The sequence below is a fragment of the Megalops cyprinoides genome, chromosome 2, assembly GCF_013368585.1.
Source record: "Megalops cyprinoides isolate fMegCyp1 chromosome 2, fMegCyp1.pri, whole genome shotgun sequence".
Lineage (NCBI taxonomy): Eukaryota > Metazoa > Chordata > Actinopteri > Elopiformes > Megalopidae > Megalops > Megalops cyprinoides.
In genome coordinates, this window is record NC_050584.1 from 37,174,476 (window position 1) to 37,201,932 (window position 27,457).

General features: G+C 41.9%; 1 protein-coding gene across 17 annotated transcripts in view; it reads right to left on the reverse strand.

Annotated features, from left to right (window-relative positions):
* The window catches only part of dlg1 (discs, large homolog 1 (Drosophila)), a 170,112-nt gene that overhangs the window by 13,754 nt on the left and 128,901 nt on the right, over nt 1-27,457 (reverse strand). For 16 of the 17 annotated variants that reach the window (XM_036517316.1, XM_036517307.1, XM_036517197.1 and 13 more), the window contains 5 exons: nt 26,189-26,315; nt 21,875-22,031; nt 20,646-20,748; nt 9,268-9,382; nt 3,599-3,775 (listed from right to left, as the gene is read on the reverse strand). In XM_036517316.1, the coding sequence (XP_036373209.1) occupies nt 3,599-3,775; nt 9,268-9,382; nt 20,646-20,748; nt 21,875-22,031; nt 26,189-26,315 (679 nt within the window). Of the gene's footprint in view, nt 1-3,598; nt 3,776-9,267; nt 9,383-11,038; nt 11,328-20,645; nt 20,749-21,874; nt 22,032-26,188; nt 26,316-27,457 lie in introns of those variants that run through there. The other variant, XM_036517299.1, reaches the window with a different exon arrangement.

Consider the following 27,457-nt stretch of genomic DNA (forward strand, 5'->3'; position numbering starts at 1 on the left):
CTTCATTTCAGCTCTTCTCAAGCTGAATGGTGTGAGTGAAAAAATCATTAATATTTTGAGGTTGGCCACAGTTTATAAAGGTCTCTTTGCCTTCTATAGAAACCAGATGAAGGTTTATAGGAGGACACAGGTAAAGATGGCAAACAACCCCTGCTAGACTGAACACAGCCATGGTTGTTCACATCAAGACTACAAAGAGCGGTTGCTTTCCTCCTTAACTATTTCATTAGCACAATAAGCATTTCCAAACACAACACAGTTACATTCAGAATGACCAAATGCATGGTGAATCCATGAAATCTGAACCACATGAATGATACCATCTCATGTGATCTCATTTATCTTGACAGTTACTTGGTCATTATTATACATACCACAAGACTATTGCAAGATTTCACTCAAGTAGTATGGAAAGGACCTGATCAAATACAAGCATCATTTACAAGACAAATGAGAAACACCTTTACAACTGCAGGAAGGATTAATTAGTCACAAGTTTTACTGAAATTTTTCTGTATCTATCTGCCTTCAAAAATAATTTTGTGGGCAAAAACCAATTAGCGTTTTTCTGTGAAAAAATAATTTCACCTAGTGAAGCACACAGCAACAGCATCAGAACGCAGCCTTGAAACCACATATCTACGACCTACAAATTAGACACGTAAGCGATAAAGGTACATCAAGGTCTTCGAAATTGATTTGACACAAAGAAATATTTTTAAGAGCTTCTGCCTCTTAACAATGCCCAACATAGCAGGCACAAAATAACAGTGCAATCTCCACCCTGCTGTGCCTTAGCAGTCAGACCTAACACTGTTATTGCAAGAGGAGGCTGCGAAAACCACCCTCAGAGAAAAGTGAGAAGTCAATTATCGTCTTTCAATCACCGCTCTGCTGGGTGAGAGCAGGAGGAAGTAAAGACCAATGTAGGTGCAGCAGGAAAGTGAGCGGCAGTGAAAATGTTACAGTAAAGAGTAAAGCTGGACAGCACTCAACCTTGGGACCAATGTTACAAGTGAAGCTTTTTCATTTTCTACCCCAGAGCTTTTTAATACATTTGGAAAACCAATTTTGCCATCAGTCACTCAATACTGTTTACATTTTATTTATATATCTCTAGTAAGAGCAACAGCAGTTATGTAAGCTCATAGAATTTCACTATGCTGAATATTTTGATAATGAAGGTGTTACTCCATCCCTCAAGTTGAATGTGGTCTTTAACAGCAATGTTGCTAGTGTTATGAGACAAGTGGTGCACATAATTAGGTTTCTCTAAAGAGTGGACAATTTTCATTTACTTTAATGATCTAAACCCACAGTCCATGGTTTCAAAGAAGCTACGCATTATTGAACCACTTCATAATCTTGAATAAAGGAAACATGACACCAAGTGGTGAACTGGGGTTTGGATTGTGATGAGCAATTCAAAAAGGCAACATGAGAAGCAGCGTTAAATATTTTAACGTCATCTGAGGGGAATCTATTTCTCCAGCGGAAATGGATAAGACGCATAATTTCCATTTTTATACAGAAAGTTATTTCTGCTACCTTCCCAGAAAACTTTTTGAAAAAAGAAAAAAATCCACATAATTTAAATATCTATTTCTCTCTCTGTCATACAAAAACATATATAGGGAAGGGAAAAGACCTCAATATCAGGGGTTGAAACACTTCTCAATCAAGACCAAATTACTGTTAACATCAGGAAATCTGAAATCTTGCCTGTCTTTAAAACCTGCAGCTTTGTCCATTAAAGGATACATATCTTGGCATATAGTTTTCATGAAGGAGACTGCTTTCAAATGAGCTTTTTTCTTACAGGAATAGCAGTGGACTGAAACCATATGTACTAAAAGTTTAAACATGAGGGTGTGTTGTGTTAGGGAAATTAAAAAAACAGAGAGTGGTCCTGACCCCTGATTCATCAGGAAATGAGACAAGATCGGGGAACAAGATGGCAATCTGTACAGTCAGAAATTCATGAGAGGAAAAAGCTATCAAAGGCACTATATCATCTGCTCCCCTGAAGTGTTAACAGAGCTTCCACTACTTGGGAAAAACGGCACAGACACTCTGTGTAAAGATGTCTGTGTAAAGGGTACACTGAAAGATGAGGGCTTCACTCATTATTATTGACATGTCACCACTGAAAACAGTGAAAAATCAGCAATGGGAAAAAAAACCAGACCAGAATGTGGCTTTCCCACTATTTTTCAACCACCTTAACTTTTAACAAGTTTACAAAAATAGACCAAGTAACTACAACCAAAGTATGACCAGCTTGATTTACACAACAATGTTCCAACTGTCAGCGATTTCCAAAAAAAAATCACCTGCCCTGCCCATTAAAAAGCATTCAAGTGACAAATGCGGGCACAACTTCCTGTCTCTCTGCCCTGATCACTGACACAGCAGATGTGACTGATGGAATGTCTGTTCCTCAGGAGAGAAGAGAATGCAGTCAGGATGTAGCTCATATGTGAGGGTTTGAGGCGGTCATCTGTGTTGGCTGTCCAGGCCTGCTCCTTGCCCCTCCTAGCACTCAGCACGGAGTTGGCAGGGGAGCCAGAGTCAAGAGGCCAAAGCTTGGACGGGTACTGGACACAGCACCAGTGATTTAGGGCCCTGAGCTAAAGAATGTGCATGCTCGCTGAGGCTGCCCTCGCAAAGACTCACCAGCGGTCTCCGTAGTCATGGTGCAGAGGCCACGCATTTGCTTACATTTAAGACTCCATCCCCTAACTAAGGCATCATCAGGTTAATTCCCTTCTGATGACCAGGATTAACAGTATTTGCGTAACACTGGACAAAATTGCAAAGTGACAGTTTTGACAATTTGCATCTATGTTTGGTTTCAAAAAGCTATGATCTAAAGCCAAGTAGTAAATTATGTCACTAAGTACTGATGGATATTTGTAGTATCAAGTAAGAAAAGGTTTTAATTTGCTCTTATGGTTAGGTATCCCAAGGACTAAAAACCATTAAGAAATACAAACATTTATGATGGTGAATACAGCTCCTCAAAATCAGGCCATCATGACTTCGTACCATTAACAAAGCATGAGGAGTGATATTTAAATGAGGAGTAATATTTAAATCATAAGTCAAACAGCAGTCATGTGAAATTCAGGAGTGATATAACTGGAGATGACAGCAGAATCCATCTTGTGCAAATACATAATTGAGTGAGGCATGAAGAAATGCAAGTAGGAGATAAAGAACAGGAAGTACCACCAAGTCCAAATGAAATATTCCATGAGCCACTCAGTCACTGCATTGCATTAAAAGGAAACTGTATCAAATCAGAGAATGACCTTCACCAATTCTCCCACATAGCGCTGAGGAGAAAAATGTACTACGTTTACGTGACTGGAGGCGCTGTAAAGCTGAGGGTGAGTAAGATGAAAGGGGGTTAGCCAAACTGCCATTTCACTGTTTATCCACATTCAGAGCAGAGAGAGGGGAGTTTCACCACATGTTATAGGCCATGCCACCCAACAGGGGCATGGTTAAAATGCATTTAATAAGAACACAGAATCTCAAACACAGCAAGACAGTAGAGGCAGAATTGTGGTGGGGGAGTACAAGGGAACCCTACCTCCGCTTGCTAGGAATGACACCGATCTCCTCCACCTCTCCATCTGGGGTCACCTGCCGTGCCTGCCACCACTCGTCGTCGGAGGCGTTCACCACATGCAGGATGTCTCCAAATTTGAAGTTGAGGCCTTGACTGGGGAGTCCAGAGTCCTTCGTCTTGTCGTAGTCGAACAAGGCTCTGGAACAACACATCAGAGAGGGTGAGAGGAACACTGACAAAGAGCCACACGTGAATACATCCACAAGGCCAGAGGTGATGCCTATTAATGAAAGTACTTATGCTCTCTTTCAAAAATCCTTATTTGTGTAGTTGACTCATTTTGTGAAACACATTCCTTGGATGAGACATTGTTCAGGACAGGCACAGAGGAACAAGTCATTGAGAGAAAACTTAAGAATCATTTGACACACGAGAACGCCTCCAGTGAGGAGCAGGTAATGATGCTGGGTTCATATAAAACAAAATAATTAGCCTTTCCAAACTGTGTGCAAAACGCAGATGTATGAAGCCAAAACAGACAGAGTTGCATTAATCCAAAACAACATTCCCTTCTTGATTTTTTTTGAATGGTCGATGGGAATATTGCTGAGAAAAACTGGCCACACAGAGACTGCCCGACACACAAAGTAGGGCACTGATGTGTGAATTTCATCGGAAGAACTGGAGCTGAAGTAACAAACATCCCCTAAAGTTGTACACTGCCTTGTCCCCATTCCTTCATCAATAATATAAAAACTATGTTCCTACATTTGAGGAGACTGAGAGAAAAAAGAGGCCAAACTTTAAACTTCTGTAAAAGTATATTTTTCAAACTTCCAAATTAAGCAAAAATGCTAAAAAAAGAACAATCACCTTTACCTTTGTATATACTATGTTTCGTGTTAACAAAACATAATCTTTTACAGCCGCACAGAGCATCCAGAGTAAGTATCCTAAGTGTCTCTCACCTTAGCTTTAACACTGCTTTAAATGTTGCACTTTTGACAATGCCACTGACTTTCACAGCATAAGTACAAAATGAAACTTGTGGGTAAGTGTTAGTTGAAATGTTTTTCTGAAAATATGCTTAAACATGTCATAATCATAGCTTTTGACTAAAGCTGATGTGATTTTAATTTGCATTGTAAAACGTGCTGTCTTTCCCAGGCTCTGAAAACATCTCTGATGAAATTCTTGTGACAAAAATGCTCTTTCATTATTTCATCTGGAAGATGCACAACCTGATTTTACTTCTTCCAGGTTGCACCAGAATGCATTTTAACTGTCATATGTCAACTAGAAGTTCTTACGGGAAGGTTTAAATCTTCACAATAAGTGGCATAAAACATCTAAGTTGCATCCATTTAAATGAAAGAATTTTTATGTTTTGAAGTTGCACCCCTTTTTCCCTAATTAGACATGCCAGAATAAGATGAGAGCAGAGATTAGATGGGAGTACCTAACATGGCACACAGTGCAGCTCTGGAATCAGCATTCCCCTCTGGGCTACGAGAGGGAAGCCTGACCCAAAATCACCCTGGTGAATTCAAGAACAGTTTCACTACACAGGATATTTCGACTCACTGTAGCTTACAATGGGATCCATCTTTGGGACAAATTTGGGAAGGATATTATTCTATTCTTGAATAATAATAATAATAATAATAATAATAATAATATACTTCATATTATATTATTTATATTCTTTAAAAAATCATACTGATGTCTGAAAATTTTCAGACTGAAGATATTTGTAATCTTCAGAATGGTATACCACATCTCTAATTTTACAGATCTGAGGCTACCACTGTATGTGAAATTCAACAATCTAATTAAGGATCCTGAAAACTCGTTATGTAGCGACTTTATTCTACATATCCCCTGGTCACCATAAAGGCAGACCAGCTAGACAAGACAGGGTTATTACAGCTAAAATTTGGTTTCTTAAACATTTCAGACAGGAGTGATATTTGAACAATATGACTTTTCAGAAATGGTTTTGGGGGGAGTGTACACAACCATTTTTGACAGCATCTTATCTTGTGTCACTGTAAAACCTGGATGGCTGATACTTGTTCTCAAGTATCCATCACTTCAAAGCCAAGATGTTTTCACTGGCTAGTTTTTGTTTAAATCTCTTAAAAATCCACTGACTCTTGTGATAACTCTGTTAGGCAAGAGACAGTAAGAACATCCTACTTTGGTGCAAAGTTAAGATAGGTGGGATTTCTAGAACACACTCACTGTTTCATACTGAGATGAAGGCTATGCTCACAGTGAAATTAACTTGTTAAATTAGCGCATATCTGATGGGTTTGTGGTAATGATGGACTGATGCTGTTTTAACCCAACATGAACTCAAGGACGTCTCAAGGGTACAGCATTGCAGTAAGATGTCATCAACAAATTTGATCATGTTAATCTTTTCTTAAAACTGGATGTTGCCAATAAATGCCTCTTCCATCTCTTCAAAGATATCCTCACAGTCGACTGACCAGTGTTAAAAACTCATTCTATTTCAATGTCAAATCAGCCAGGTGACCAATCTTTTCCCTGCTGTGCTAGACTGCAGTAAAGGTGTTGAAGGCTCTGTTCTGTTTTTAGAGTTTCCAGTTGGTAATTTACAACTGAAGCGCAGGCTAGTGTAATGAAACACTAAGCCCTCTCATGATTCCTGCACACGCAGGGAATCACACCTTTGCAGCAGAGAAACTCTGATCACACCCCCCCAATCAGGACACGACATCATCCTCAGGGTATGCTACCCGCTGCCATAGGGCTTTAGAATTCCAAATATGTCATCACAAGTCTACTCATTGCTGGGCTTCTTTTAAAAAAAAAAAAAAACAAACAAAACCTAACAGCACTTTTTCATAATGGGAGCCCCAGAGTGGAAAATAACCTCCTATTTACACTGCGCATTGTGTTGCACATCCAATGCAAACTCCTGCATAATGACTGCATTCTAACACGATTTGTTCTCACTCCTCACTGCAAAGCCATCCCTTCGGATAAGAAACACGCAGCTGGAAAGGTCAAGAGATCTATTATTGCTCTCAGGACACTGCTCGCACTGATTCATTGCTATGTTGGGTATTCTTCCCTTGTGTAAATTCACCCTCCTATTTTTCTTGATGCTGTTGCTGTTGACTACTGTTGTGATATGACTCATCCTATACCCTGTAACCCTGCAATATGCCATTCTTTACATCTCTGGGGTAAGAGGGCATCAAAATGCCAAACATGGGAGATAGGCAGATCATCATAATCTGCTCCTACTGCTCCATTTCTCCTATGAGCTATACATTTTGTATATATAAGAGCTGTAGAATCAGTTTCCTCTAATGCATGCAGGTAGACATTTTACAGCTCACAAATCTCATGTCCCAGACAAACTAGTTTAAGCTTAGAACTTTCAGGGTACAAACCTTCGCCCACGGATATTCTTCACTCACTTGAAATACTCAACTGCGAAACGCAGGAGCAGTATTTGCAGGGATTTCAGCTGACTGTATTTAGTTCCAATAGCTGCTCATTATCAGGTCTGCTTTCTCACACCGCACAACTGTAACAAGTGCAAGTACTGTGTTTGGCATTCTGCTGAAGGGCGAGAGTGAACACTGCAGCCCCAGCACTTCTGTCCAAATGCTCGCGCTTTTGTGGAGACGCTGTGGGAGAGTTGAGATTTTAGCTGCGCTACAGACCGGTGTCACAAGAGGCAAAGAAACGAGGAGAGTCTAGAATGAAATGAAGGAGATGTGGAATGAAATGAGGGATATACAGAATGACATGAGGAGAATGCTGAATGAAATTAGGAGACTATAGAGAGAAATGAAGCAAACACAGAATGAAATGAGGGGAATATGGAATGAAATCAGGAGAGCCTAGAATGAAATGGAGGGAATGTGGAATGAAATGAGGGGAAAATGTGAAATGTGTGCAACCTGTGAGGCAGCTCAGCATGAGGGATGAAATGAGCTGGCTGCAGTGTCCTCAGGACAGTTCTGGTCTTCCAGGAACAACAAGATTACAAGCTGAGTGCGGCAGCCAGAGGCCACTGACCCCTCCATGGCACTACAGTTCTGCTGAAAATGCCACACAGATCAATCCAAAATGCGACTGGACTCAGCCAATGATGGCTGGTAAGAACCTAGTGTTTTATGGAGTGTTCGAAAACTGAAAAGGAGGAGAACAATTCTGGCTGTTAGATAAAGGTTTGCCTTTCCATTGATTAGTGGGTGGGTAAAAGATTTTTTTAGTATGACCTTAAAACCAGTATTCTTAGGTTAAGTTCTTTGATGGCTGCTATCCCTGGGCCTTACTTGAGCTGCTGGGCCAATTCAGTGGCTGGTAGCTATTGCAGCAGAGTAGCAAGCAAGGCACAACCAATGTTAGCTGACCAGAACAATGTTAGAGTTGCACACTACATCACCCAGTAGGAGTGGGTAAGCACAGATATCACTCGTGCTGAATTTCGCACACCCTCATTCACTAGTGATTTCTTCTGACCTTTTCATTTATTATTTGCCCCTGCTTACCTTATTTGTTTAACATGCAAGAAATGAGGATGCCACAAAGAATACAGATATTTAGGGAGGTAACATATCACAAAAATTCTAATGGGACCTCAAATAAAATGGCAGACAAAAGAAATGAGAGGCTTAACAAAAGTCCAGACAGGTCAAAAGTGCAGCAAAGCTCACTGATGATTCTGCAAATTTCATCTGATCTATAAACAAAAGGCCATAAAAATAAATTTTCAAAAGCAGAAAAAAATACTGTGGCAGTAAAATTGTCAGGGTGAATGAGGGAGGAGACAGATGGGTGTCCCTTCCCTTTCCCTGTCCATTTGCCGGCACAGTCTTCTGAATATGCCAGTGAGGATTCCACTATGGGCTCACAGAGATTTTTGCTACAACACATGGGGCTAAGAGCAATGTACACTGCACACAATGTACACTGCACACAGTAAAGCCTTCCTCTTCTTATCAAGAAAAAGTCTGAACACCTGCAGTTCAATGCTTACTTCTTGTTTTTGATGGGAGACTAATGATGTGTTACTTCAAGCTAAAACAGACTACTTTCTAATTACTGTAGGACAATAGCACTGCTGATTTTATAATGGTATTCGCAAATGCTGATGATACTCTAAGCTAGAGGAAATTGGTGCCATGCTATCAGAAAGAATTGTATTTGGATTGTTTACATGCATACGCATTCACTCCAATGAAGTGATTAATTTCAGGTAACCTGTACACGGATAAACTGACTTCACTAAGGATGACACACCTTGAGTAAGATGCAGGTTTCTGATACAAATTAACCTACTGATTGGCTCCAGCTCCATGTCCCTAAAAGTGACATGAGTGCTCGGTAACAGAGAGGTCTTCACTTACACAGGGTATATGCCGTTTGACAGTTACAGCTGAATAAAAAATGAGGCACGGGTGGATGTACATTTGAGAGGTGTCTTACTTTAGGTATGAGGATCTTTTACATCAGGGGTCTTTCCTGATGTAAAAGAATGTCTATGGCAAGCTCCTTATGGCTTGGGTTTTACCAGACAAATCTGGATGTATTTATTGCAGAGATTTGTTTACATTAGAGTGGGTCTTACCTAACCTGCAGGGATCTCTTTATGGAGGGGTGTATCCCGACCTATGGGGATCTCTTTATGGTTGGGGTCTTACCTTACATACAGCGATCTCTTCTGACTGGTCCGTAACGACCCAGATCCAGAACTGATGCTACTGTTCATCATCTGCTCCCGTAGGTCATGGATTTTGGCTTCAAATCGACTGTACTCTGGAAAGACAAAAGGTCAAATGTCAATATATCAATGTTCCTAGGGAGGAGAGATAAACAGCTTAAACAATTTACCCTGTGCAACTGCATCCCAGAGTGACAACACAAACCCCCTGTGATTCAGGAGACCACCTGCGCCAGGCTCACCAGAGAGCCCTTGAGCTTCTGTGCTGAATTAGCACTAATTGAGGATGCGCTTCTCCACAGAGGGGAAACGGTTTCCGCCTCTACATCTCATTTAACTGATCCAGCTCTCGGTGAAGTGAGGAATTAATCCCAAGACTCGAGAAAACAAAAATGGTCACGGTTTTATTCCAGAAGTGGATATATTCAGGGCCTGAATGAATTTCAGGCCAGCTGTGCAGACTGTTAGCATGTGAGAGAAAGGTTATCTTGCAGTAGACAGCTTCTGAGTCAGCTCAGGGCAAAATCACAACACATTAGGGAGTACATTAGTCCACAAGGTTCATTTACCCTTTTCCAGAACAGGAAAGCAATCAATGTACATAAAGTTTTGATCAAAAGACACTCTAATGGGGAAAACAATCTTTGTGAATTATTAAAGAGTTGGGTATATTTTGTACTGCTGAGTTTCCATCTTTTGCAGACCTATTGGCTTTTGTATACTCTCAGAAAAAGAGGCAGTAGTTGTACGAAAGACCTCACTAAAGCACTATTAGCCATTCTACACAACCTTGCTTGTAAGCCCTAATATATATCACCAAGGTACAAGCACTGACTGAGAAATAAAGTCTCTCCTGCTGCTTCTGTTTCAGCATGAAATAGGCACTGTATTTCAGACAAGCCAATGGAAATGGCTGTGTTCAAAGAGGATGTACAAAATAGCTTTGACAAGAACACTGTAAAGATGCATTTGGATACATTAACATGATTGCAAATCCTGAAGGCATTTTTTTTACCCGTTCCTCCCTTGCGTGCAAGCAAAGGATATTAATTAGTATTAACAAATCAACTAATCCAATCCTCCAAAATATTAACTTCCTGGTAAAATGAAATATAGTGCAGGGCTTTCCTGTGGTTCACTTACACCAGACATAAATATAATCTTCCTTACATGGTAAAAGATGAGATGTATGCTCAACAATATATGCAGAACAATAAATGAACAGCTTCAATGTGAAGGGGAGGCTTAACAACACACAGAAATTATATTTCCAGCACCCTATGCAGGTACCCCATGCATACCATACAAATTTAACTAAATTACAGCCCAATTACATAAGCTTAACTAAAGTACAGGAGACAATATGACTTGTGATGAAAGGAAACATCACTGACAAACTGAAAAGTTAATTTAAACTCCTGAAATAAAATTCTTGAAACACAAATACTACATAATATGAATTCACTACAACAGTAATTAATTTAACCAGACAAAGAGGTAAAAAATACATCATTACCGATCATTACTATGTATAACACAACACATCCCCGTGTCAGAATGAAAACACAGAAAATGTGCTATGATTAACTGAACATAATGCAATGTCAACATATATTTACATTACCCCAGAGTTCCCTACACAGCGGCCAGCTTGACCCTTCTGGTCAGCAGGCACCATGGACCCCTTCCTCTCCCTCCCTCTGTCTCTTCATCTCCCCCAGCCTCTCTCCCTGCCAGTTTCCAGCACTCACCCACTGCTCTTCTCAGGACACTGTTCCCGTCCGGCAAGACCGAAATGGAGGGAAGCAAAGCCCTTTTCCTGTGTGTGCTGTGCTGTGGCAGCTGCTCTCTGACCTATTTGCGTGTGCCTATCTGCGAGGCGAGTATGAGCAGGGTGCTGAGGGACAGCTCTACAGCAGCATCCACCTTGTCTGTGAGCCGAGCCGACAGCGCACGCTGCTTATCCTCAAGCACCTCCAGCGCGGCAACACAACAGATGCTAATGGACTCCGCTATACCGTGCTCCCCCTCTCCTCCTCCCTTTTCACTCCTCCCTCAAGCTCACCACACACACACTCTCTCACACACACACACACACACACACCCTTCCAAGGCAAAGTGCTTCAGGGCTGACACACATTCAACCCAGTGCTGTGTCCTTCATTAAATACAAACTTGTGGACGTATACACATGGGGAGAATTACAACGCTGCGTGCTGAGATGAGATCATCGCATGGCCCTTTGGGTAGTGTTATACAGTACATGAGTCTTTCAAACCTGAACCTGCTATGGTCCGATATGAAATTGGGTTAATAAACCATCCAAGAGTACTCTACTTTTTAACTAGCAAAACTACAGTTACCAGTGTAAATCCAGTAACTGTACAGAGAGGAGGAATGCACTTTTGTTTATCCATGTGCCTATATATCCGTACATTATTAAATCAGTTTTTGAAAGCTCTCATTAAGAAGAGTGAAATCAGCGGTAAGAGCAGAGAAAACACAGAACTTAAAACCCACTGTCGGAGACTGGAAAACTCGGTTGTTTTTCCTCTTGCTGAGAAATGGGAGTTTCCTGGAGGCACAGGTGTACTGCCATTTCAGTAATCCTGACTGTGGGCACAGACACTGAAACACTGGGGAACGGCATGCTGGGAGATGAAAGGCACAAAATGCTCCTGGACTCAGCCTCTACAGCCATTTATACCACACCTTGAAATCACACCATAAACACACAACGTATACACATTGTAAAGTCCCGGGATAATCCAGCCATTTCGTTCTCATCAATTCATGCGAGATTTTTCATTGTATTCTGCTAAAATTCAAATGCATCCCCTGTGAATGATCAGAGAGCTGATCTAATACATATTAGTATAGAAGATCTAATAAAACCTACCTAAGAGCCCAGGGAGAGAACATGGTGCAAAATAGTCCCGAGTGGACAGCGCTCTACGAGAGGAAAGAGACACTGCACTTCAAGAAACGTGCTCACATAAACCTCAGACCTCGCTGACTGTCACAGAAAAACTGAACAAAATAATCCCCTTCTCCCTAATGGACCTCCACATGGGAGGCAAAAGCCAAAAATCTATCAGAGAGATGAGCCTCAGGGTCCATGTAAATACACAAATGAGCTCAACGCTTTGTCAGGAACAAAAGTAACTTTTCCTCACCCAAGGTTAATAAACATCTGTGGTTGAGAAGAAAAGGCTGTAGACGCTCCCTTGAGATGCTGGAAATCAGTACAGATTACAGATTAAAGCCATTTTACAGCCAGCTAGTGATGAATACCACTGCCACAGGAAACAATGGGGTGCGATTGTCTCACTGCAGAAAACGAACTGAGTCAGCCATTATAAGCACAACACCATCAACAGAGAAAAAGGGCTCCCACAGCCGCTGACACCACCGCCTGAGTCTCTCTCAACACAATACCAGAAGATCCTGGCCCTAATATTGTCAAACTCTTACTACGAGCCCTATCCAGTGTAGTCTTGTCTTCCAAGAAGGAATCAAAGTCAATATTTTTAGCACCTAAAAAAGCAACCTTTCATATAGATCTTATTGTAGCTTAAATGGAGGCTGAAAATCACACCTTTATGAAGTCTGTAATGCTCAGCCTCATACAGTATACACTGCATGGTGTGAGTGTGCTTCCCTCCCAACCCCCTTCCTCTACTGTTCATATGTCAATACATAAAACTCCCTAAGAGCCCTTCACACGAGCCCTTCTATGGAGGCTGCTTGCTGTACAGTGAAAAAAATGATCAAACACAAAATGATCAAGCCCCATCCTTCTTTCAAAGACACAGCTGCAGATAGATACATTAATGGTCAGATACACTGCAGTGTGGAGCTCTTTTTCTTTTTGCTGTCATGAACAATATGTCTCCTTTCTGGGTCACTTCCCCCCTCTCAAGTCTTATACATGCTTCCTTGCGTGTTAAAGGCGTCTGCTGAAATAATGTAATTAGAAGCATCCATATGCAGCAGGAACAAGTGGATTTCTATTGGCTGAGCCCTCATCACATGCCATTGTATGTTGCTTGGTAATGTCTTCAGTGCATAGCATGCAAAAAACAAACTGTCGAATCAGGTAATCTAATCTGTAATGTTACAAGATTCTATGACTGTCAATTAAGAACAATTACAATTTTAAATATGCTATACATGCCGTCTGCACCAACGGGAACCAAAGTACAGATGTAACCCACTGGTGGATTAGTAATATCAAGGTCGTGGAAGACCATTTTAAAATCCAGAGATGTCACATAATGGTTGCCTGATTGCATGGTGAAAGCCGTCTTCCATCTCCCAGCAGTTCAGTATGAAAATCTATCTACCACTCAAAGCCATGTTTGACAGAAGTTGTTCCTTTAAAATCAATTCTTCAGGCAGGAGCTCCATGATTTTAAGAGGGTTATTGATTCTCTCAGAGTGTTAAATAAACATTTGAAGTTGTTGTGCATTTCCATTCAGCCCCATACGTTTATACTTCAGCTTCAAATGTTTATACTGTAGAAACATCTACATTTGCTAAGAAGGAAGTACTTGTCCCTATAAAACAAGTTCTATTGAGGCTTTGATGCATGAACACATAAATATGCATGTCCTACTACTGTAAGTACTGACCTTGGCCTGATTTGTGTGTTTGCTTGTATGCAAACATAAGATTATTTCATTGCAATGATTAAGATCATAACAATGAGGCCAGCACATGAAGAATGAGGAAGAGTTTGGCTCCAAAAGTCCCATGTATGGAAAAGGGCAGACAGGCTTGTTGTGTGCTTCAGTCAGGCAGGGTTGCCTCTGACAGACAGTAGGAGAGGCGAGAGACCTGAACCCCAGGTCACAGCAGTGAACGCTAGTGCATGAGGTGCTGTAAAACTCACCACATTTTATACTCCAAATCTTTGACCTGTAAATATAGTCTCCCAGGGCTCAGATGGTTCAAATGCCAAATCTAGTATGAAATATCATCTGCTCTCCATGGTAGACTCAATCGTAATGGCTAAGCAACGATTATAATTCACATCAGCGTTGCACATTCGGTTCACACAACCAACAGTGCCTTTTGAGCTGAATGTATGAACAGGAGTACAAGCAGCATTGTAAAAATGTTGGTTTTACAACTTGACTGCATTTGCTTAGCAGTTTCTAGGAATTTACCATGTCAGAATCGTACCCTTTCTATACTGAAATCTGTACATTTGACTTTTACTGGAGCAGCTGAGGTGCACATAGACCTTCCACATGGGTGAAAAAAACAGTTTCTCATTTGCTTTCTGCAGCCATAACCCTCAGGCCTTTCAGCTGTACAACCATCCTGGAAAACACTATGCTTGATTGTTTCTGTCATTTTACTCAAAATCCACCACGTGAGACCAATTAATTTCTTAATAATTTCTAATGCATCATTTTGTCATCCTTCCAAATAGATAATGAAAATCATCCATGGCTCTTTAAATTCTGCAGTGTATGTACAGTAGCGTAGATGGTCACAGTACTTATCACACAGAACACCTTACCCAAGTGTGTCTGATGCTCTAATTCAGAAGACTGCTGCAGGATTAAACCACTGTGAAGTAAACATAATTCGCATTAATACTGAAGTCATCCCTTAAGGGCATTAGCAAGACAACATCTGGGGACACGTCACAAGTCACTTCAGAGCCTCTCTTGCGTTCGCCTCAGCTTGTCACTTCCCTCCATGTGGCCTCTCAGCTTAACGACGGCAGTACTCTTAGTATACCACATACACTTTGGTGCATTAAGCTGAGATGATCAAAGCACAATATTTTTCTGATGTACTATTCAAATTGCTTCTGCAGAGGAAATGGTGTGATTATTTAAACGGCTTTCTGATTCAATCTGGCTGCCTAAGATGGTGTGTCTCAGAGCTTTCCTCCTCCACATCTCCTTTAAGTCTCTGTTAATCAGACTGTTAAAGCACCTTTAGCATCCTAAAAGTGCAAAATGTCAACTTTCAATGTATTGGGCATGCTGGCACCATCAAAAGTTTCAGTTTGGCAAAAATGAAAAGGGACCGGTTTTCAGGACAGGATGACTGTTAAACTGTTCAGCAGGGCCTAACAGAGGTAAATCCTCGTTAGAAGTGTGAATGACTGTCTCAGGAAAGGGAAAAGAGATCTCTCTCTTCAAGTCTTCTGTCAAATGAACTGAGCCCAAGCCATTACCAAGTCATTAAACAACGATAATCACACGTGCCGTTTCAGCTGTGCCTTTAAACAAGTCCCAGTGAGAGCAAAGGGCACTGAAGTGGATCTTCTCTGGTCATCTCAGAGCACACTGCACCAGCTCCACACCTCAAACCACACTCCCCGCAGAGCTGACCGTTTCACATGGGCAGTGGATTGCAGGTGTATAAGCATCCCCTCTGTCTCCTTAGGAGTTTCCCATTGCACACGGGAAGACTGGGGGAGTGAGGCTGACTGGGAAGGAGACATTTATGCAGGGCTACTCTCTCTGCAGGGTACCCCTGCAATTGTCTGTGGGCTACTCTCCCTGCAGGGTACCCCTGCAATTGTCTGTGTGACAGGTGACCTTGCACGGTATGACTGTGCAGAGAGTGCAAGGGTTCTGTGATTTCCACACGGTGAGGGAAACGCTCACACGCCCAGCACAGCAACAGCTCCCCATTATTCCGACACATTTAACTATTTATGTATGCAGAGAATTGAGAATTACCACCTTCTCCGAGTGTGCTTGCTGTCATATGAGTCTCAAATGACTTGGCTGGCAAGGCTGAGCTGAGCGGGAATGGATTTCTCGCTATTTAAAAAGCTGAGAACAGGGTTGTTATTCTATAATAACCCAAGATGACAGGACTATTTGCGTACCCCTTGCTTTGGTGAGACCAAAATAATGGTCCTGGAAAACAGCTGCAACACAACAACTGCAACACAACTACGTATTGGGATATAGAGATAAACTACATTAAACTTCACAGTGAATGTAATTATTAAACAGCCATTAACCAGATGCATTTCCTCCCCTGCATCTCTCCCAGTTTAACTCAACTCCAGGCCTGCCAGCCTCTATTACACTTCATGCCACATTTATGCATTATGCTAGCATGCAGGGGGGAGAGAAAGGAGTGCTTTGGTGCAGTCAAATATGGCTGTGTGCCACTATGTGTGTGGCTGTGGCTCCTTGCAGCCTAATGCATGACTCTTGCATCCCCATCCTCTAATTAACTACATAGTAACCACTGACATTATGAAATTAATTCATAAATTAACTCAACGTGGACATATCTTTCCTCCGTATAGATGCTGCTGAAGCGTATCCATCACGTCTTACATTAGTCATGAGAAAAGAGTGGCTGTGCCTGAATCATGTGAGGAGGTAAGAGGAAAACTGAGCAGTGCTTGTTATTTCCAACCCAAATAATTTCCCACATGCTTTACTGGTTGGATTGCTTTCCCACTGCACTGAGGCTGAAGAGCTATGGCTTCATGCAGTGGCAATAAAACTGAATATTGGTTTGAATGCTCAGCTGCTGCACAAAGGCCGATTAATTCAGCCAGGGTAGGATAATAAATTGTTCTTTGCAGACTAATGCCCTTCTCCGTTTATTCACTGCTTTACACCCATTCGTTCCTTTAATGAGACACTTCATTCTTGTCTAATTTAGAGCAAATAGCAGGATGTGGAATGGTTCCTTCCCATTCTTGCCACCCATTAAGGAGCCTTATTGGAGAGATTGTTTTCCCACGCACAGCTCCATCTAGCTCAAGGCAGGGTTCACCCCTGACAGGCTCTACTGCCATGCAATACACAGCAGCGGGAGGCGGGAGCCACAGTACAGGACCCGAAAGGACCTCCCTTTAAAGGCTGCGGCACAGTGAATGGCTGCCTCGCGCGAACTGGGATACAACTGGGAGACAAACATGATAAAGGCAAGGGAATGGAGAGCAGGAAGGTGAGACTGCAGGCAGAGAAGATATACTACACCAAACATACCCATGCGGGCTGAAATGAAGAAGAAAGCTGTAATGTAACACAAAAGCCCATCCTGCGGCGCTCCATGGACGTGTTGTACGCAGCCTAATTGCTTATATAAATAGCGTGGACACGCAGCCCCTTGGGGGAGCGCAGTCCTGTCCAAACCTGGCCGCAGAGCTCAGATGCTCCGGAGCCCCCGCCCCCTCCTCCTCCGGAGCCCCCCGTGCGGAAGGCCGTGTGCTAGCGAGGAGAGGGGGCCGCTTGTGCCATGTGCTCCTGGAACGCGCAGCCTGGGCGAGAGGCCGCTTCTGCCGCGCCGGCCGGAAGAGCGTGCGGTGCGGCGCGCACGCGCACACGAGCAGCTCCCTCCGCTCCCGCAGAGAGCCGCCCGTCGGAGGATAAACAAAGCGCAGACGCTGTCGACACACGGGGGCTTGGCCGGGCTTTAATTACACTCTCTGTCACACTCCTGACACGCTCCGTCTCCGGCCAAACCGCAGGGCGGGCGCTGTCCTCCTCTCACTCGCGGAATAGAGGTGGCCGTTCCCGCTGGGGCGCGAGGGAGAGAATATGGCCTTGACAGGAGGTGGAAAACAAAGCTCCTCATTACTCTTTCAGGGGGCTCTGCTCCGCTCAGGGGAGAGAGGCAGACTTGCCTGAGTCACCGCGGCACTGACACACGGCTGAGTCACGCACCACCTGCCCTTTGCGTACCTGTGTCCGCCTTGCCATTACAATGGTAATCAGTACAGATCACTCATGACCACATCAGCAACTTCTGAGGCTAATCTAAAAATGACTAACAGAATTTCCAATCACGGAGATACGGGATGAGATCGGGACAAAAAAGTCAAGAGCACAAAATGTCAAACGCCTGGCAGTGGCTAAAACAGGAGCCAAAGGCTGGTGAAACCCAGCTGTAGTGACTGGACATTATTGCTAATGCATACCAGCAAATGCAATACCATATGCTTTCTCAGATCGAATTTCACCCACGGCTTCATATGTCACACTCATGCTGTGACATTTATTTGAGTGCGTTTTAAAATTCATCAGATACTTCAGAGCTGCAGCTGTTCGCATTTCATGCGATTTCACCTTGTTTTTCATTTGATGATCTGAAACCTAAATGTGCAGTATTGCGGAACAGAGCTTTTCAAATACTCAACATGGTGCTCAACGAATACAAAACGCTTTTCAGGGAGGGAGAACTTTGAGTACCTGAGCACGCCATGCAAACACGGGTTGAGATAAATGTGGGAAAGATCACGTTAATGAAGATCAATCTCAAAACGTGACGAGCTCTGAAGGGGTGAGAGGGGTGTGGGTGGATAGGAGATCGGCCCGGCTCCGTCTGCAGAATGCCAGAACCGGGCTCTCACGTCACCACCAGACCGTGCATCCCTACTAAGGCATGGTGCTTGGAGGTGGCCGTCAAACACGTTCCAGTCGTCCAAACAACACAGGGGGGAACGTTTTCATTTCGTTTTCAGTTTTCCATTATCACAGCACGTCATGCATGAAATAGCTTTCCACTCAGCTTTTGAAGCATCTGAGCAATAGCTTATTCTACAATTATACAATATATACAATTATTATTCTGCGCATGCCTTGTGAAGCCAAACACCTTTTCTGGATGTAGTTTGGTTACTTTGGATTATTTGATCACTGAGCTCATCTACCACTCGTCTGTCTGGCAACAACAAAAGACTGATTTTAAATCAACATGATGAACTTAAAAGACGTAGTGCACCTATCTGGTCATGTTTGGTAATGATGTAAGTGGTTGTGACGTACAACCTGAAGGGGAAAAATGGCCAACTTTTAATAATTCTATTAGAATTCCTTGCACTAAAATGGAATGATACAGGGAAACTCGTGATATGAAATCAAGATCCCAACACATCATTCTACACAAGCAAAGGGATTTCCTTCCTTAGGCACTGAAGTGAAGGCTGTTTAAGTATTTATGGTCAAGGGCATCTAATCTGCCTCTCTGTGGTCAAATAAATAACTAAACAGTCTCATTCCAGTTAATGCAACACTTGGGCAGTTTGCCCGCCTTTAAGCATGCCCAGAGTACATTAACTGTGAGCGGCATGACCGCAGATAAGCGACTGGGTGAATTAGAAGTGCTTAAGATGAAGATTAATCAGATGTAGTCTGAAGAGGTGGCACAACGCAAGCCTAGCCACAAGGACAGTATCATGCAACAAAGCTCTGGCCTGTAGCATTTCACAGAGCTAAAACATGAAAACAAACAAAAGACGGACGATGGATTAAGGTTTATTAAATTAAGAGGCCCCTCTGACCACAGCACAGCAGAAACAGCAAACAGGCAATAATGCGGCATACTAAGAAAAGGAATTTGTTTAAATCACAAGCACCTGTTTTGACACCTTTTGGTTAGATTTTGAAATTGCCTGTTTGAAAAGAAGAGCCAATAGTAGTAAAGCCTGGATGAGGTCCTAATGGATACCCAAAAATTAGTGGTTGTCAGTTATTTTCAATACAAACAGTGCCTGACAGACAGCTTAGAACAATTCTGTTCATCAAAATCTTCACAACCCATCCACCGCCAGCTTTGTATAAAACCACACACAATAAGATCAGAGAGAGCAAAGCCTTCAGGACTCCACTTCAAAACATGAGCATGTTACAGTGAATACACTTAATCATACATAAAACTAAATGATCCAAAAAACAAGCAAAAAATCCCGTCCAGACTTAAATTGCGTGAATCTTCACTAAAACTGAAGTTCCTCCTGCGCAAGGGGTGAAACTGTTTTACCAAGGCTCTGCCAGTTGCCATGACACCAGACCACATAAACGAATCACTGTGCCTCATCTCTTTAACAGTGCTGCTGACCTTCCGAGCAGAGCAGAAACAATGACTGTGTGTATGGTTTTGCAGTCAAACATTTAGGAATATATAAACAAACAAAGGGAAGGTTTGGAGTCCTGTGCCTGTGTTTAGCAGTCTCTCACAGAGGGCTCCCTGGTCTACCCCTCTAGCACAGTGTCACTGTCGCCTCCCGGCCGCTCAGGTCTACAGGCAAACTGTTGACACAAAGCTCCCCAATTCACAGGCTGGAACAGCTACTTCTTACTCCTCTAGGCACCGCTGGCCCCGAATTGCTTGGTCTTAATTTAGGCCTGCTGCACAAGGGCGACTGCGAACCACAGCCATACACCCCACATTAAGCTCACACGACTTAAAGACCTTCATATGCAGCAGGCCGCTGTGGAGCATTCATATAGCAGAGCAGAAATGGAATGAGACCAGTCTGTTTTTGAAATCCTTTCAAGCTCTCTCATGATCTCAAAGGCCCTTAACTACTTAAAATCCCTGAGACTGTATGTCACAAAGACAACAGCCCCACTTACCCTCGGGTTTGTACTGTGCCACGATAGTGACTGTCTGGCCTGCGTTCTTCAGTGCTGCCGCAGCCTGCTCGTGTGTGGCACAGCGGAGGTCCACTCCATTCACCTGGAACACAGGTGCACAGGTGTCATGCAGAGTCCTCCATTAATCTGCTCTGGTGCACACCAGTGTCACTGGACTAACAATCAACAGTCAACAATGTCCTGTCAATGCACATACTTAGTGAAGCCACATGTTGTGCACATGTGATATACTGTAAACAAATGCTTCCACCATCTAAAATTCTGTACAAATGCATGTTCCTCTAGGTGCTGCAGTGGTATCCTTTGCTTGACCCCTTTCAGAAAGATTACATTTTTATATTCTGATGAGGCCCAACATGGAACACTTGTCACACAATGAATTAAACGAGATGGCTACATTTTTTAAAAAAACAAAAAACAAAGATTCCCTCCTTAATTTACAGCATTAGGAAGGAACGTTTCTGAAATAAAACTCATCTGATGATATGACATTCATTGAGCACCTAATTTTATGATTTTACTTGTACCAACATCCCAGTGAGTGTTATGGCAAGTAAATTAAAAACAGAATTATGAATGAATTACATATAGAGCAGAGCAGAGTGCACATCGAAAGTCCTGGAAATTGGATATACTGCCCTAGAGTACTTTTAATGTGTGAGGAAACTTGGGGCTTTGCCTCCAGCTTCTTCCAGGAGACAGCTCTGGCTCACTCAAGTAAACATCCCCTTACATCTTATCTCAAATTAGGACATTTCCATAAAAGCTGGGATCTTTCTACAAGGAGCTGCTGTGGAATTGTGTTCAAACCCCTCTGCAGTAGGCACAGTCACTACTATATCTCTCTATCTGTCCTTGGTGAGTAATGTTAAAGAGAGAATTATTTGAAGAAAGTGACATTCAGGTCAAAATGGACCTTGGCCGATTATAAAATAGTACACAGTACACACAGAGCACATAATTAGAAAGGCACATTTCACAAATACAAATGAAATGAATGAGTCATTTTAAAGCAAGTGAATTATGCATTTCATTAGATGCAAACTTTGAGACTGATGATGAAATAAAGTGTAACTACAGTCAAAAACTTAACTGCATCCATCAGCTTCAGTGATAAAAGTTCAGTACTACAACAGTGAGAAAAAGGGTCCCAGGACACTGGGAATGTGGTGTAATAAGATTGTCTGGTACAGTTTGCCTTCTCTTACAGAGACAATGCGGTCTCCTTTCCTCAGTTCTCCGCATAGGTCTGCTGGCCCTCCGGCTAAGATGAAGGAGATGAAAATGCCCTCTCCATCCTCTCCACCCACGATGTTGAAGCCCAGCCCCGTGGAGCCTCGGTGCAGCACCACTTTCCTGGGTTCCCTGCAAAACAGGACCAGCCAACCAAGACCGTGTTAAGGCATACCTGTGTGAAACAACACCTCTCTTTAACACCAGCAACAATAGGAACTGAACACCTATACATGGTCTGTCAAATATTTAGCAAAAAACAATTCTCTGAGGTTTGTGATGGTAACAATTCCTTCTAAACTATGTAAGGCCCTGCGTTAATTACAAGTCCTCAAAAGACAGCATCAAGGCTTCTGTCCTACCAAACAGCACTTCATGTGTTTTCTGTTCTGCTCTATTTATTGAACACAACATGCCCCCCAGTGGGCAGAACCGAAACTGCAAGATACAGAAACTGATATTATTCAGGGTACCTTCTTTATTATTTACTCTGTAAATGGTGAATAATGTCATAGCATAATTCAAAAACACCCAACACAGTCTGTCTCTTTACTCTGTAGACAGTTAGCTCTGGATTAGGATGTGGTCTCCATCAATCAGAGATTAGACTCAGAGAATATGTGCATTAGTAGTTTACAGAATGGTCCCTAGAGGGCAGTGCAGTACTATTTCTCATCTCTATCACAGTGCACAGGGCAGTCATGGATAGCAGTCTTAGTACAATCAATTTCAACAGAAAAACCAAATGCACACCATTGCCTTTTTGAGAAAGGACAACAACATTAATTCAATTGACTGCAATAGTAAAACTTCAGGTAACTTAACGCACTTTACTCAGATGAAAATGTCCCTCTCAATCGAAGCCATATAGTTAAGTAATTATTTCAAATGAAATTGACTACTAGTTACAGTGATCATATATGTCATCCAGGCCATTGATTTTCACATTGTGGTGAATATTACAAAGGGTAAACTAGATGACATGAAAGAAAATCAGAGCTCGTCAAAACCGACATGCATCATTCAAAACTCATGTTCTTATTCCTATTAATGTGGATGTTCTCACAAAACCAGCTTTAAAAAAAGGAAGTGACGTGTCTGACGCCAATCCAGCCATTAAAATGGATTTAGCGTTGTACAGCACTCAATAAATGTGCGTGCTGTCCAGCAATGCCTCCCCCTTCCGCCAGACAAAATACTCTCTAAAGTACTCTTCCTGGGTCATTGCCATCTTACTCTGATGTTTACTGCCCCCATAATGCTTCACATGACAGCCGCTTTGACTGGATGGTCTTAAAAGAATTAAAAATAAATCCATTACATTCTCTCTGAATTGTGACTGGTGACATCCGTGGCACTAGCGATCTGGAGAGTCACATATGCTGCCTTTTCATTTGCCTCTGAACTGAGTGATGGCCTCACTTCTGCCTCCTGTATACATGGCACACAGCCCTATATCTGATGCAGCAGAGTTCAATGAAAAGAAAATTTTGACTCTCAAATCAAGAGCTGGCAGCTCCTACACAGGCAGAGGCAACACCCTGTCACAGCGCAATTAAAATGGATGGAGAGAAGAGAAATCTATTTCAGCACATTAGCCGGGATGCTAGGGGGAGCTGCGCTGCTGCATGTTAAACACTACACTCCCAAAGCCTGAGCTCTGCCCTCAGAAATCCTTTCTGCATGTTTGGAAGTCAATTAAGGCATGACATTTTGACTTTCTTCCTTTCACATTTCATTGCTCTGAGCAAGTCAGAATGGGGAGATAAATGAATTGAGAGATAAAACGCAAGACTGTGCGCTTTTGTGGACGCAGCAGAAAGATTAAAACGGACACCTAATAAGACAACACAAAGGCCTGAGAAACAATCAAGTGTAATGCTTTAGGGGCACAAATGTGATTGTCTAAAAGTGCATAGGACACATGAATATGTTGCCTCTTAGCTGTACTGGCTAATTTTTTTTGCATATCAATTCATTTAAAGGGCATGAAGGGTTGCCCTCTGAAAAAAAGGAAAAGGAAAAGGAAAACAAAACAAAAAAATGTGACAGTGCTAGTTTGACTGCACTGAGCACTGCTAACAAGGTTTGGTGTGTGGGTTTATTTTTCAAATACTTCAGTGACCTTAAAAATTAGAAACAGACGTTAAATATAATAATGATAACAAAAACAACAACAACAACAACAACAATAATAATAATAATAATGGTACATTATGGATGTCTTCTCTATGATAACAAACCACAAGGACTCCTTGGCCACCATGAAGATTCTCAAACAGCAATCTGCTTTAGGCCCTGTTGTGGTCTATCACAGTTTTTCGGGTCATTCATCCTAGTTAAAAGCCACTTCAAAGCACCCATTAGTCTCCGGAATCAGAGCATAGCTTCAATTTGGTTTGAAAAGCCAAACTGGAAATGTTGGGGGTATGTGTACTCTAGGCAGATCCTACCACAGAGATCATCAGAGAAGCACAGCCTAATTAAATTGGCTCTGCTCATTAGATGCAGGGACGGAAGGTGTGCCAGGGAGAGGACACTACAACAGAATTACACTTCTTTAAATGCATAAGTAATTGTTTATTTACGGAAACTATAGTTCTATAAGTCTCCTGTGTGGATGCCACTTTGGCTAAGGATTTTACACGAATCAACTGGAACATCAAGTGACTATCAATGGCATACGCGATCAGATCCTTTGGAACCTAACTTTCTTTTCCCAGCAGATCCCTGTGCCCCATGAATGCTGAAATATTCTATTTTACCCTCTCACAGATAGTCTATATTTGTGTTTTACTACAATAATGCAGGCACACTTGCATTATATAAAATACTTTCAATGAATGTTTTCAACAGACATAGTTTAAGATCTTTTATTCATTTCTTTTATTATAGAGCCTATTTATGTGTGAAATTATTACCATGAACAAACTGAAACATTGCATATTTGGTTTAAATGATTAACTGTTTAATTATGTGCCATTATTTTACAGAGCAATTGTAAACCTGTGAACCTTAAAACTGTGAAGAGGTCTATTCACAAAAATAAGGATTAACATTATGATGACAGTAATATGGAAGATGCCCCCTAATCAGACTGATTTACATTTATACATAGTCACATACAGTACATATTTTAAATGACATAATATCATGAAGTAAATATCATAAATTGCACATCCTCTGGTGCCTACCTCAGAAGGGCTGAAACAAATGTATAAGCATGACCTGAAAACTGTATGTGAAGACCCCCTCTTTTATTGCCAGTCACTAAGCATAATGTTCTATGGACTTTTTAATAGTACTGTTAAAGGGCTTCCAGAAAAGAAGCTGGGCCGTCTACCTTACAAAGAAAAGACCTGAAACTTCACCAACGGTTTGGATCTGTTACTCTATGGGTTACCCGTTGTTGTAATTATATGTAAAGGTGTCTGTGCTAACAATGTGCATGGCCATTGAAGCATTTCAACATATGCAATTTTCACACATTATGGGACAATGTCTGGGGACACCTTGAATTTTCTATATTATATTCATTATATTACATTACATGAAGTAGGTTACACACGTTGAGGTCAAACTGTTATTGGCAAAATGATCTTGCTTTGCATGTGTGTGAAGCAGCTGAAGGAAGACCTGTGTCACTACACATTACATCAGAATAACAAAAACCCAGGTTCACGAAAAAAAAATGTTGTGAAGCTATACAGTATGTTGAGAAAACGTTCATATCCTTGGGAAGCTGTAGAGTGCAGACATACAGTCATCTGAGAGCCCAGTCAGTGGATCTCTACACCAAAAATATAGACCCGTCTCCTCAGTAGGTTAAGCGCAATAAAACTTTAATAACTTTATCTGCCAATTTCAGAAGTGTGCTCTCAACAGAAGTCCGGAAAGTCTTGGGAGGGAGGAGAGGGAGAAGGTGCAGAGGAGGAGAGAGAGGGAGGGACACAGAGAGAGGGAGAGAGTGGAAGAGAAAGGGAAGCACAGACAGAGAGGGAGAGAGAAGAGAGGGAAGGACAGATACGGAGAGGGGGAAAGACAGGCAGGGACTAAAGCCACTGCTGCATAGAAGGATGGAATTCTTTTATTTGAAATAGAGCAATTTTAAGCTCCATGTCTGATAAAATGTAAACCAATTTAAATATGATAAATAAATATGAATTATTAACACAGTCAGTTAACCCCACATATCTTAAAATGTTATTTTCATAGGATCGGGAAAGGAAGAGAAGAAAACCATTCAAATAAAATATGAAGTAAGCTGTGAAAACAGGACATCGCCTCACCTTGTGATCTCCTCATCTCCGAGCAGGGGCTTGGCAATGGGGGAGTATCGCCCGGGGGTGGTGGAGGCTAGTGGCTGGCCCAGGTAGCTGGAAGGGCTGATATGATTCTCCATGTGCTGGGAGTAGGCTGGGAGAAAAAAAAAGACAGACTGGATTGTAGTATTGGTTAGACTCTCTGCGGTGATGGTATCACCTGTGATTCTATCATCCAGGCAGTCCTTTAGGGTCAAACATCTGTCCAGCATCTCAGTCACATTGCAGAGAGCACCTTTAGATTAAAAAGTGACATGAGTTACAGGTGACAGAACCCAAACACTGCCAAGCTCTGGGAGCGTTAGCTGGCCTCAGAGTTACACATTTGCTAAAACACTTCACAGTGACTCAACATTGTTTCCTGAGCCACCAACCCATTTGATTTGGCTGGTGGATTTAGCTAGGTGAATAAAAAATGCTGTATTAAAATGACTGCTGTGATTCCACACTACTCTAGGGAAACTGAAAAAGTAAAGACTGGGGATGTTAGTGAATACAGTGACAGTGGTTTACTTAAGCCAGCTTCAGAAACCTGAATCATTGATGGTCTGTACTACTATGTGAAGTCACTGAATATTTCTTTTTTCCCCAAGACTGAATCAGGGAATCAGGTGGTTAATGGCCACAGTTGCTGTTTGTAGGTGTCCTTCAGTGAAAAATGTTTTTTCCACATGATCACTGAGAGGCTGAACTCAAAACTGATTCTCTCCTCAGTGCTCCAACATGAAAACAGATCGATCAGACAAACACCTACATGATTTATAGTTTTAATGACAAAAAATGTAATCTATTAAAATGACTACTACTTTGTTCATTAAACTATGCACTGCAGTAATAATTGTTTTCTCCATTGATCTGGAAACACAGCATTACACAGCTCCTACTAGTGAAGGAGGTTACTAACTACATGAATGAAACAAACAACTATGGTAAATATGGATATCAAGTCCTCTATCACCTCCACTATAAGCCTGAAAAGCAAAACACCCTACAAAAATGACACCCATTGTTGAAATAAATCATCGTATAGAGAAAGCATGATGGAGGAATCGTTTGATTAATACAATTTTGGCCAGAATTTTGACCCACTCGTTCCCTTCAACATTAACAATAACTACCTGTTCATAACAGATAAATGCACATTCGAATGCTTTAAACTCAAGTGAGATGTTATTTTGTTTGATGTACACCGTAATGAGGAAAATGGTTTGTATCATTCCATTGTAAACAAAAGCT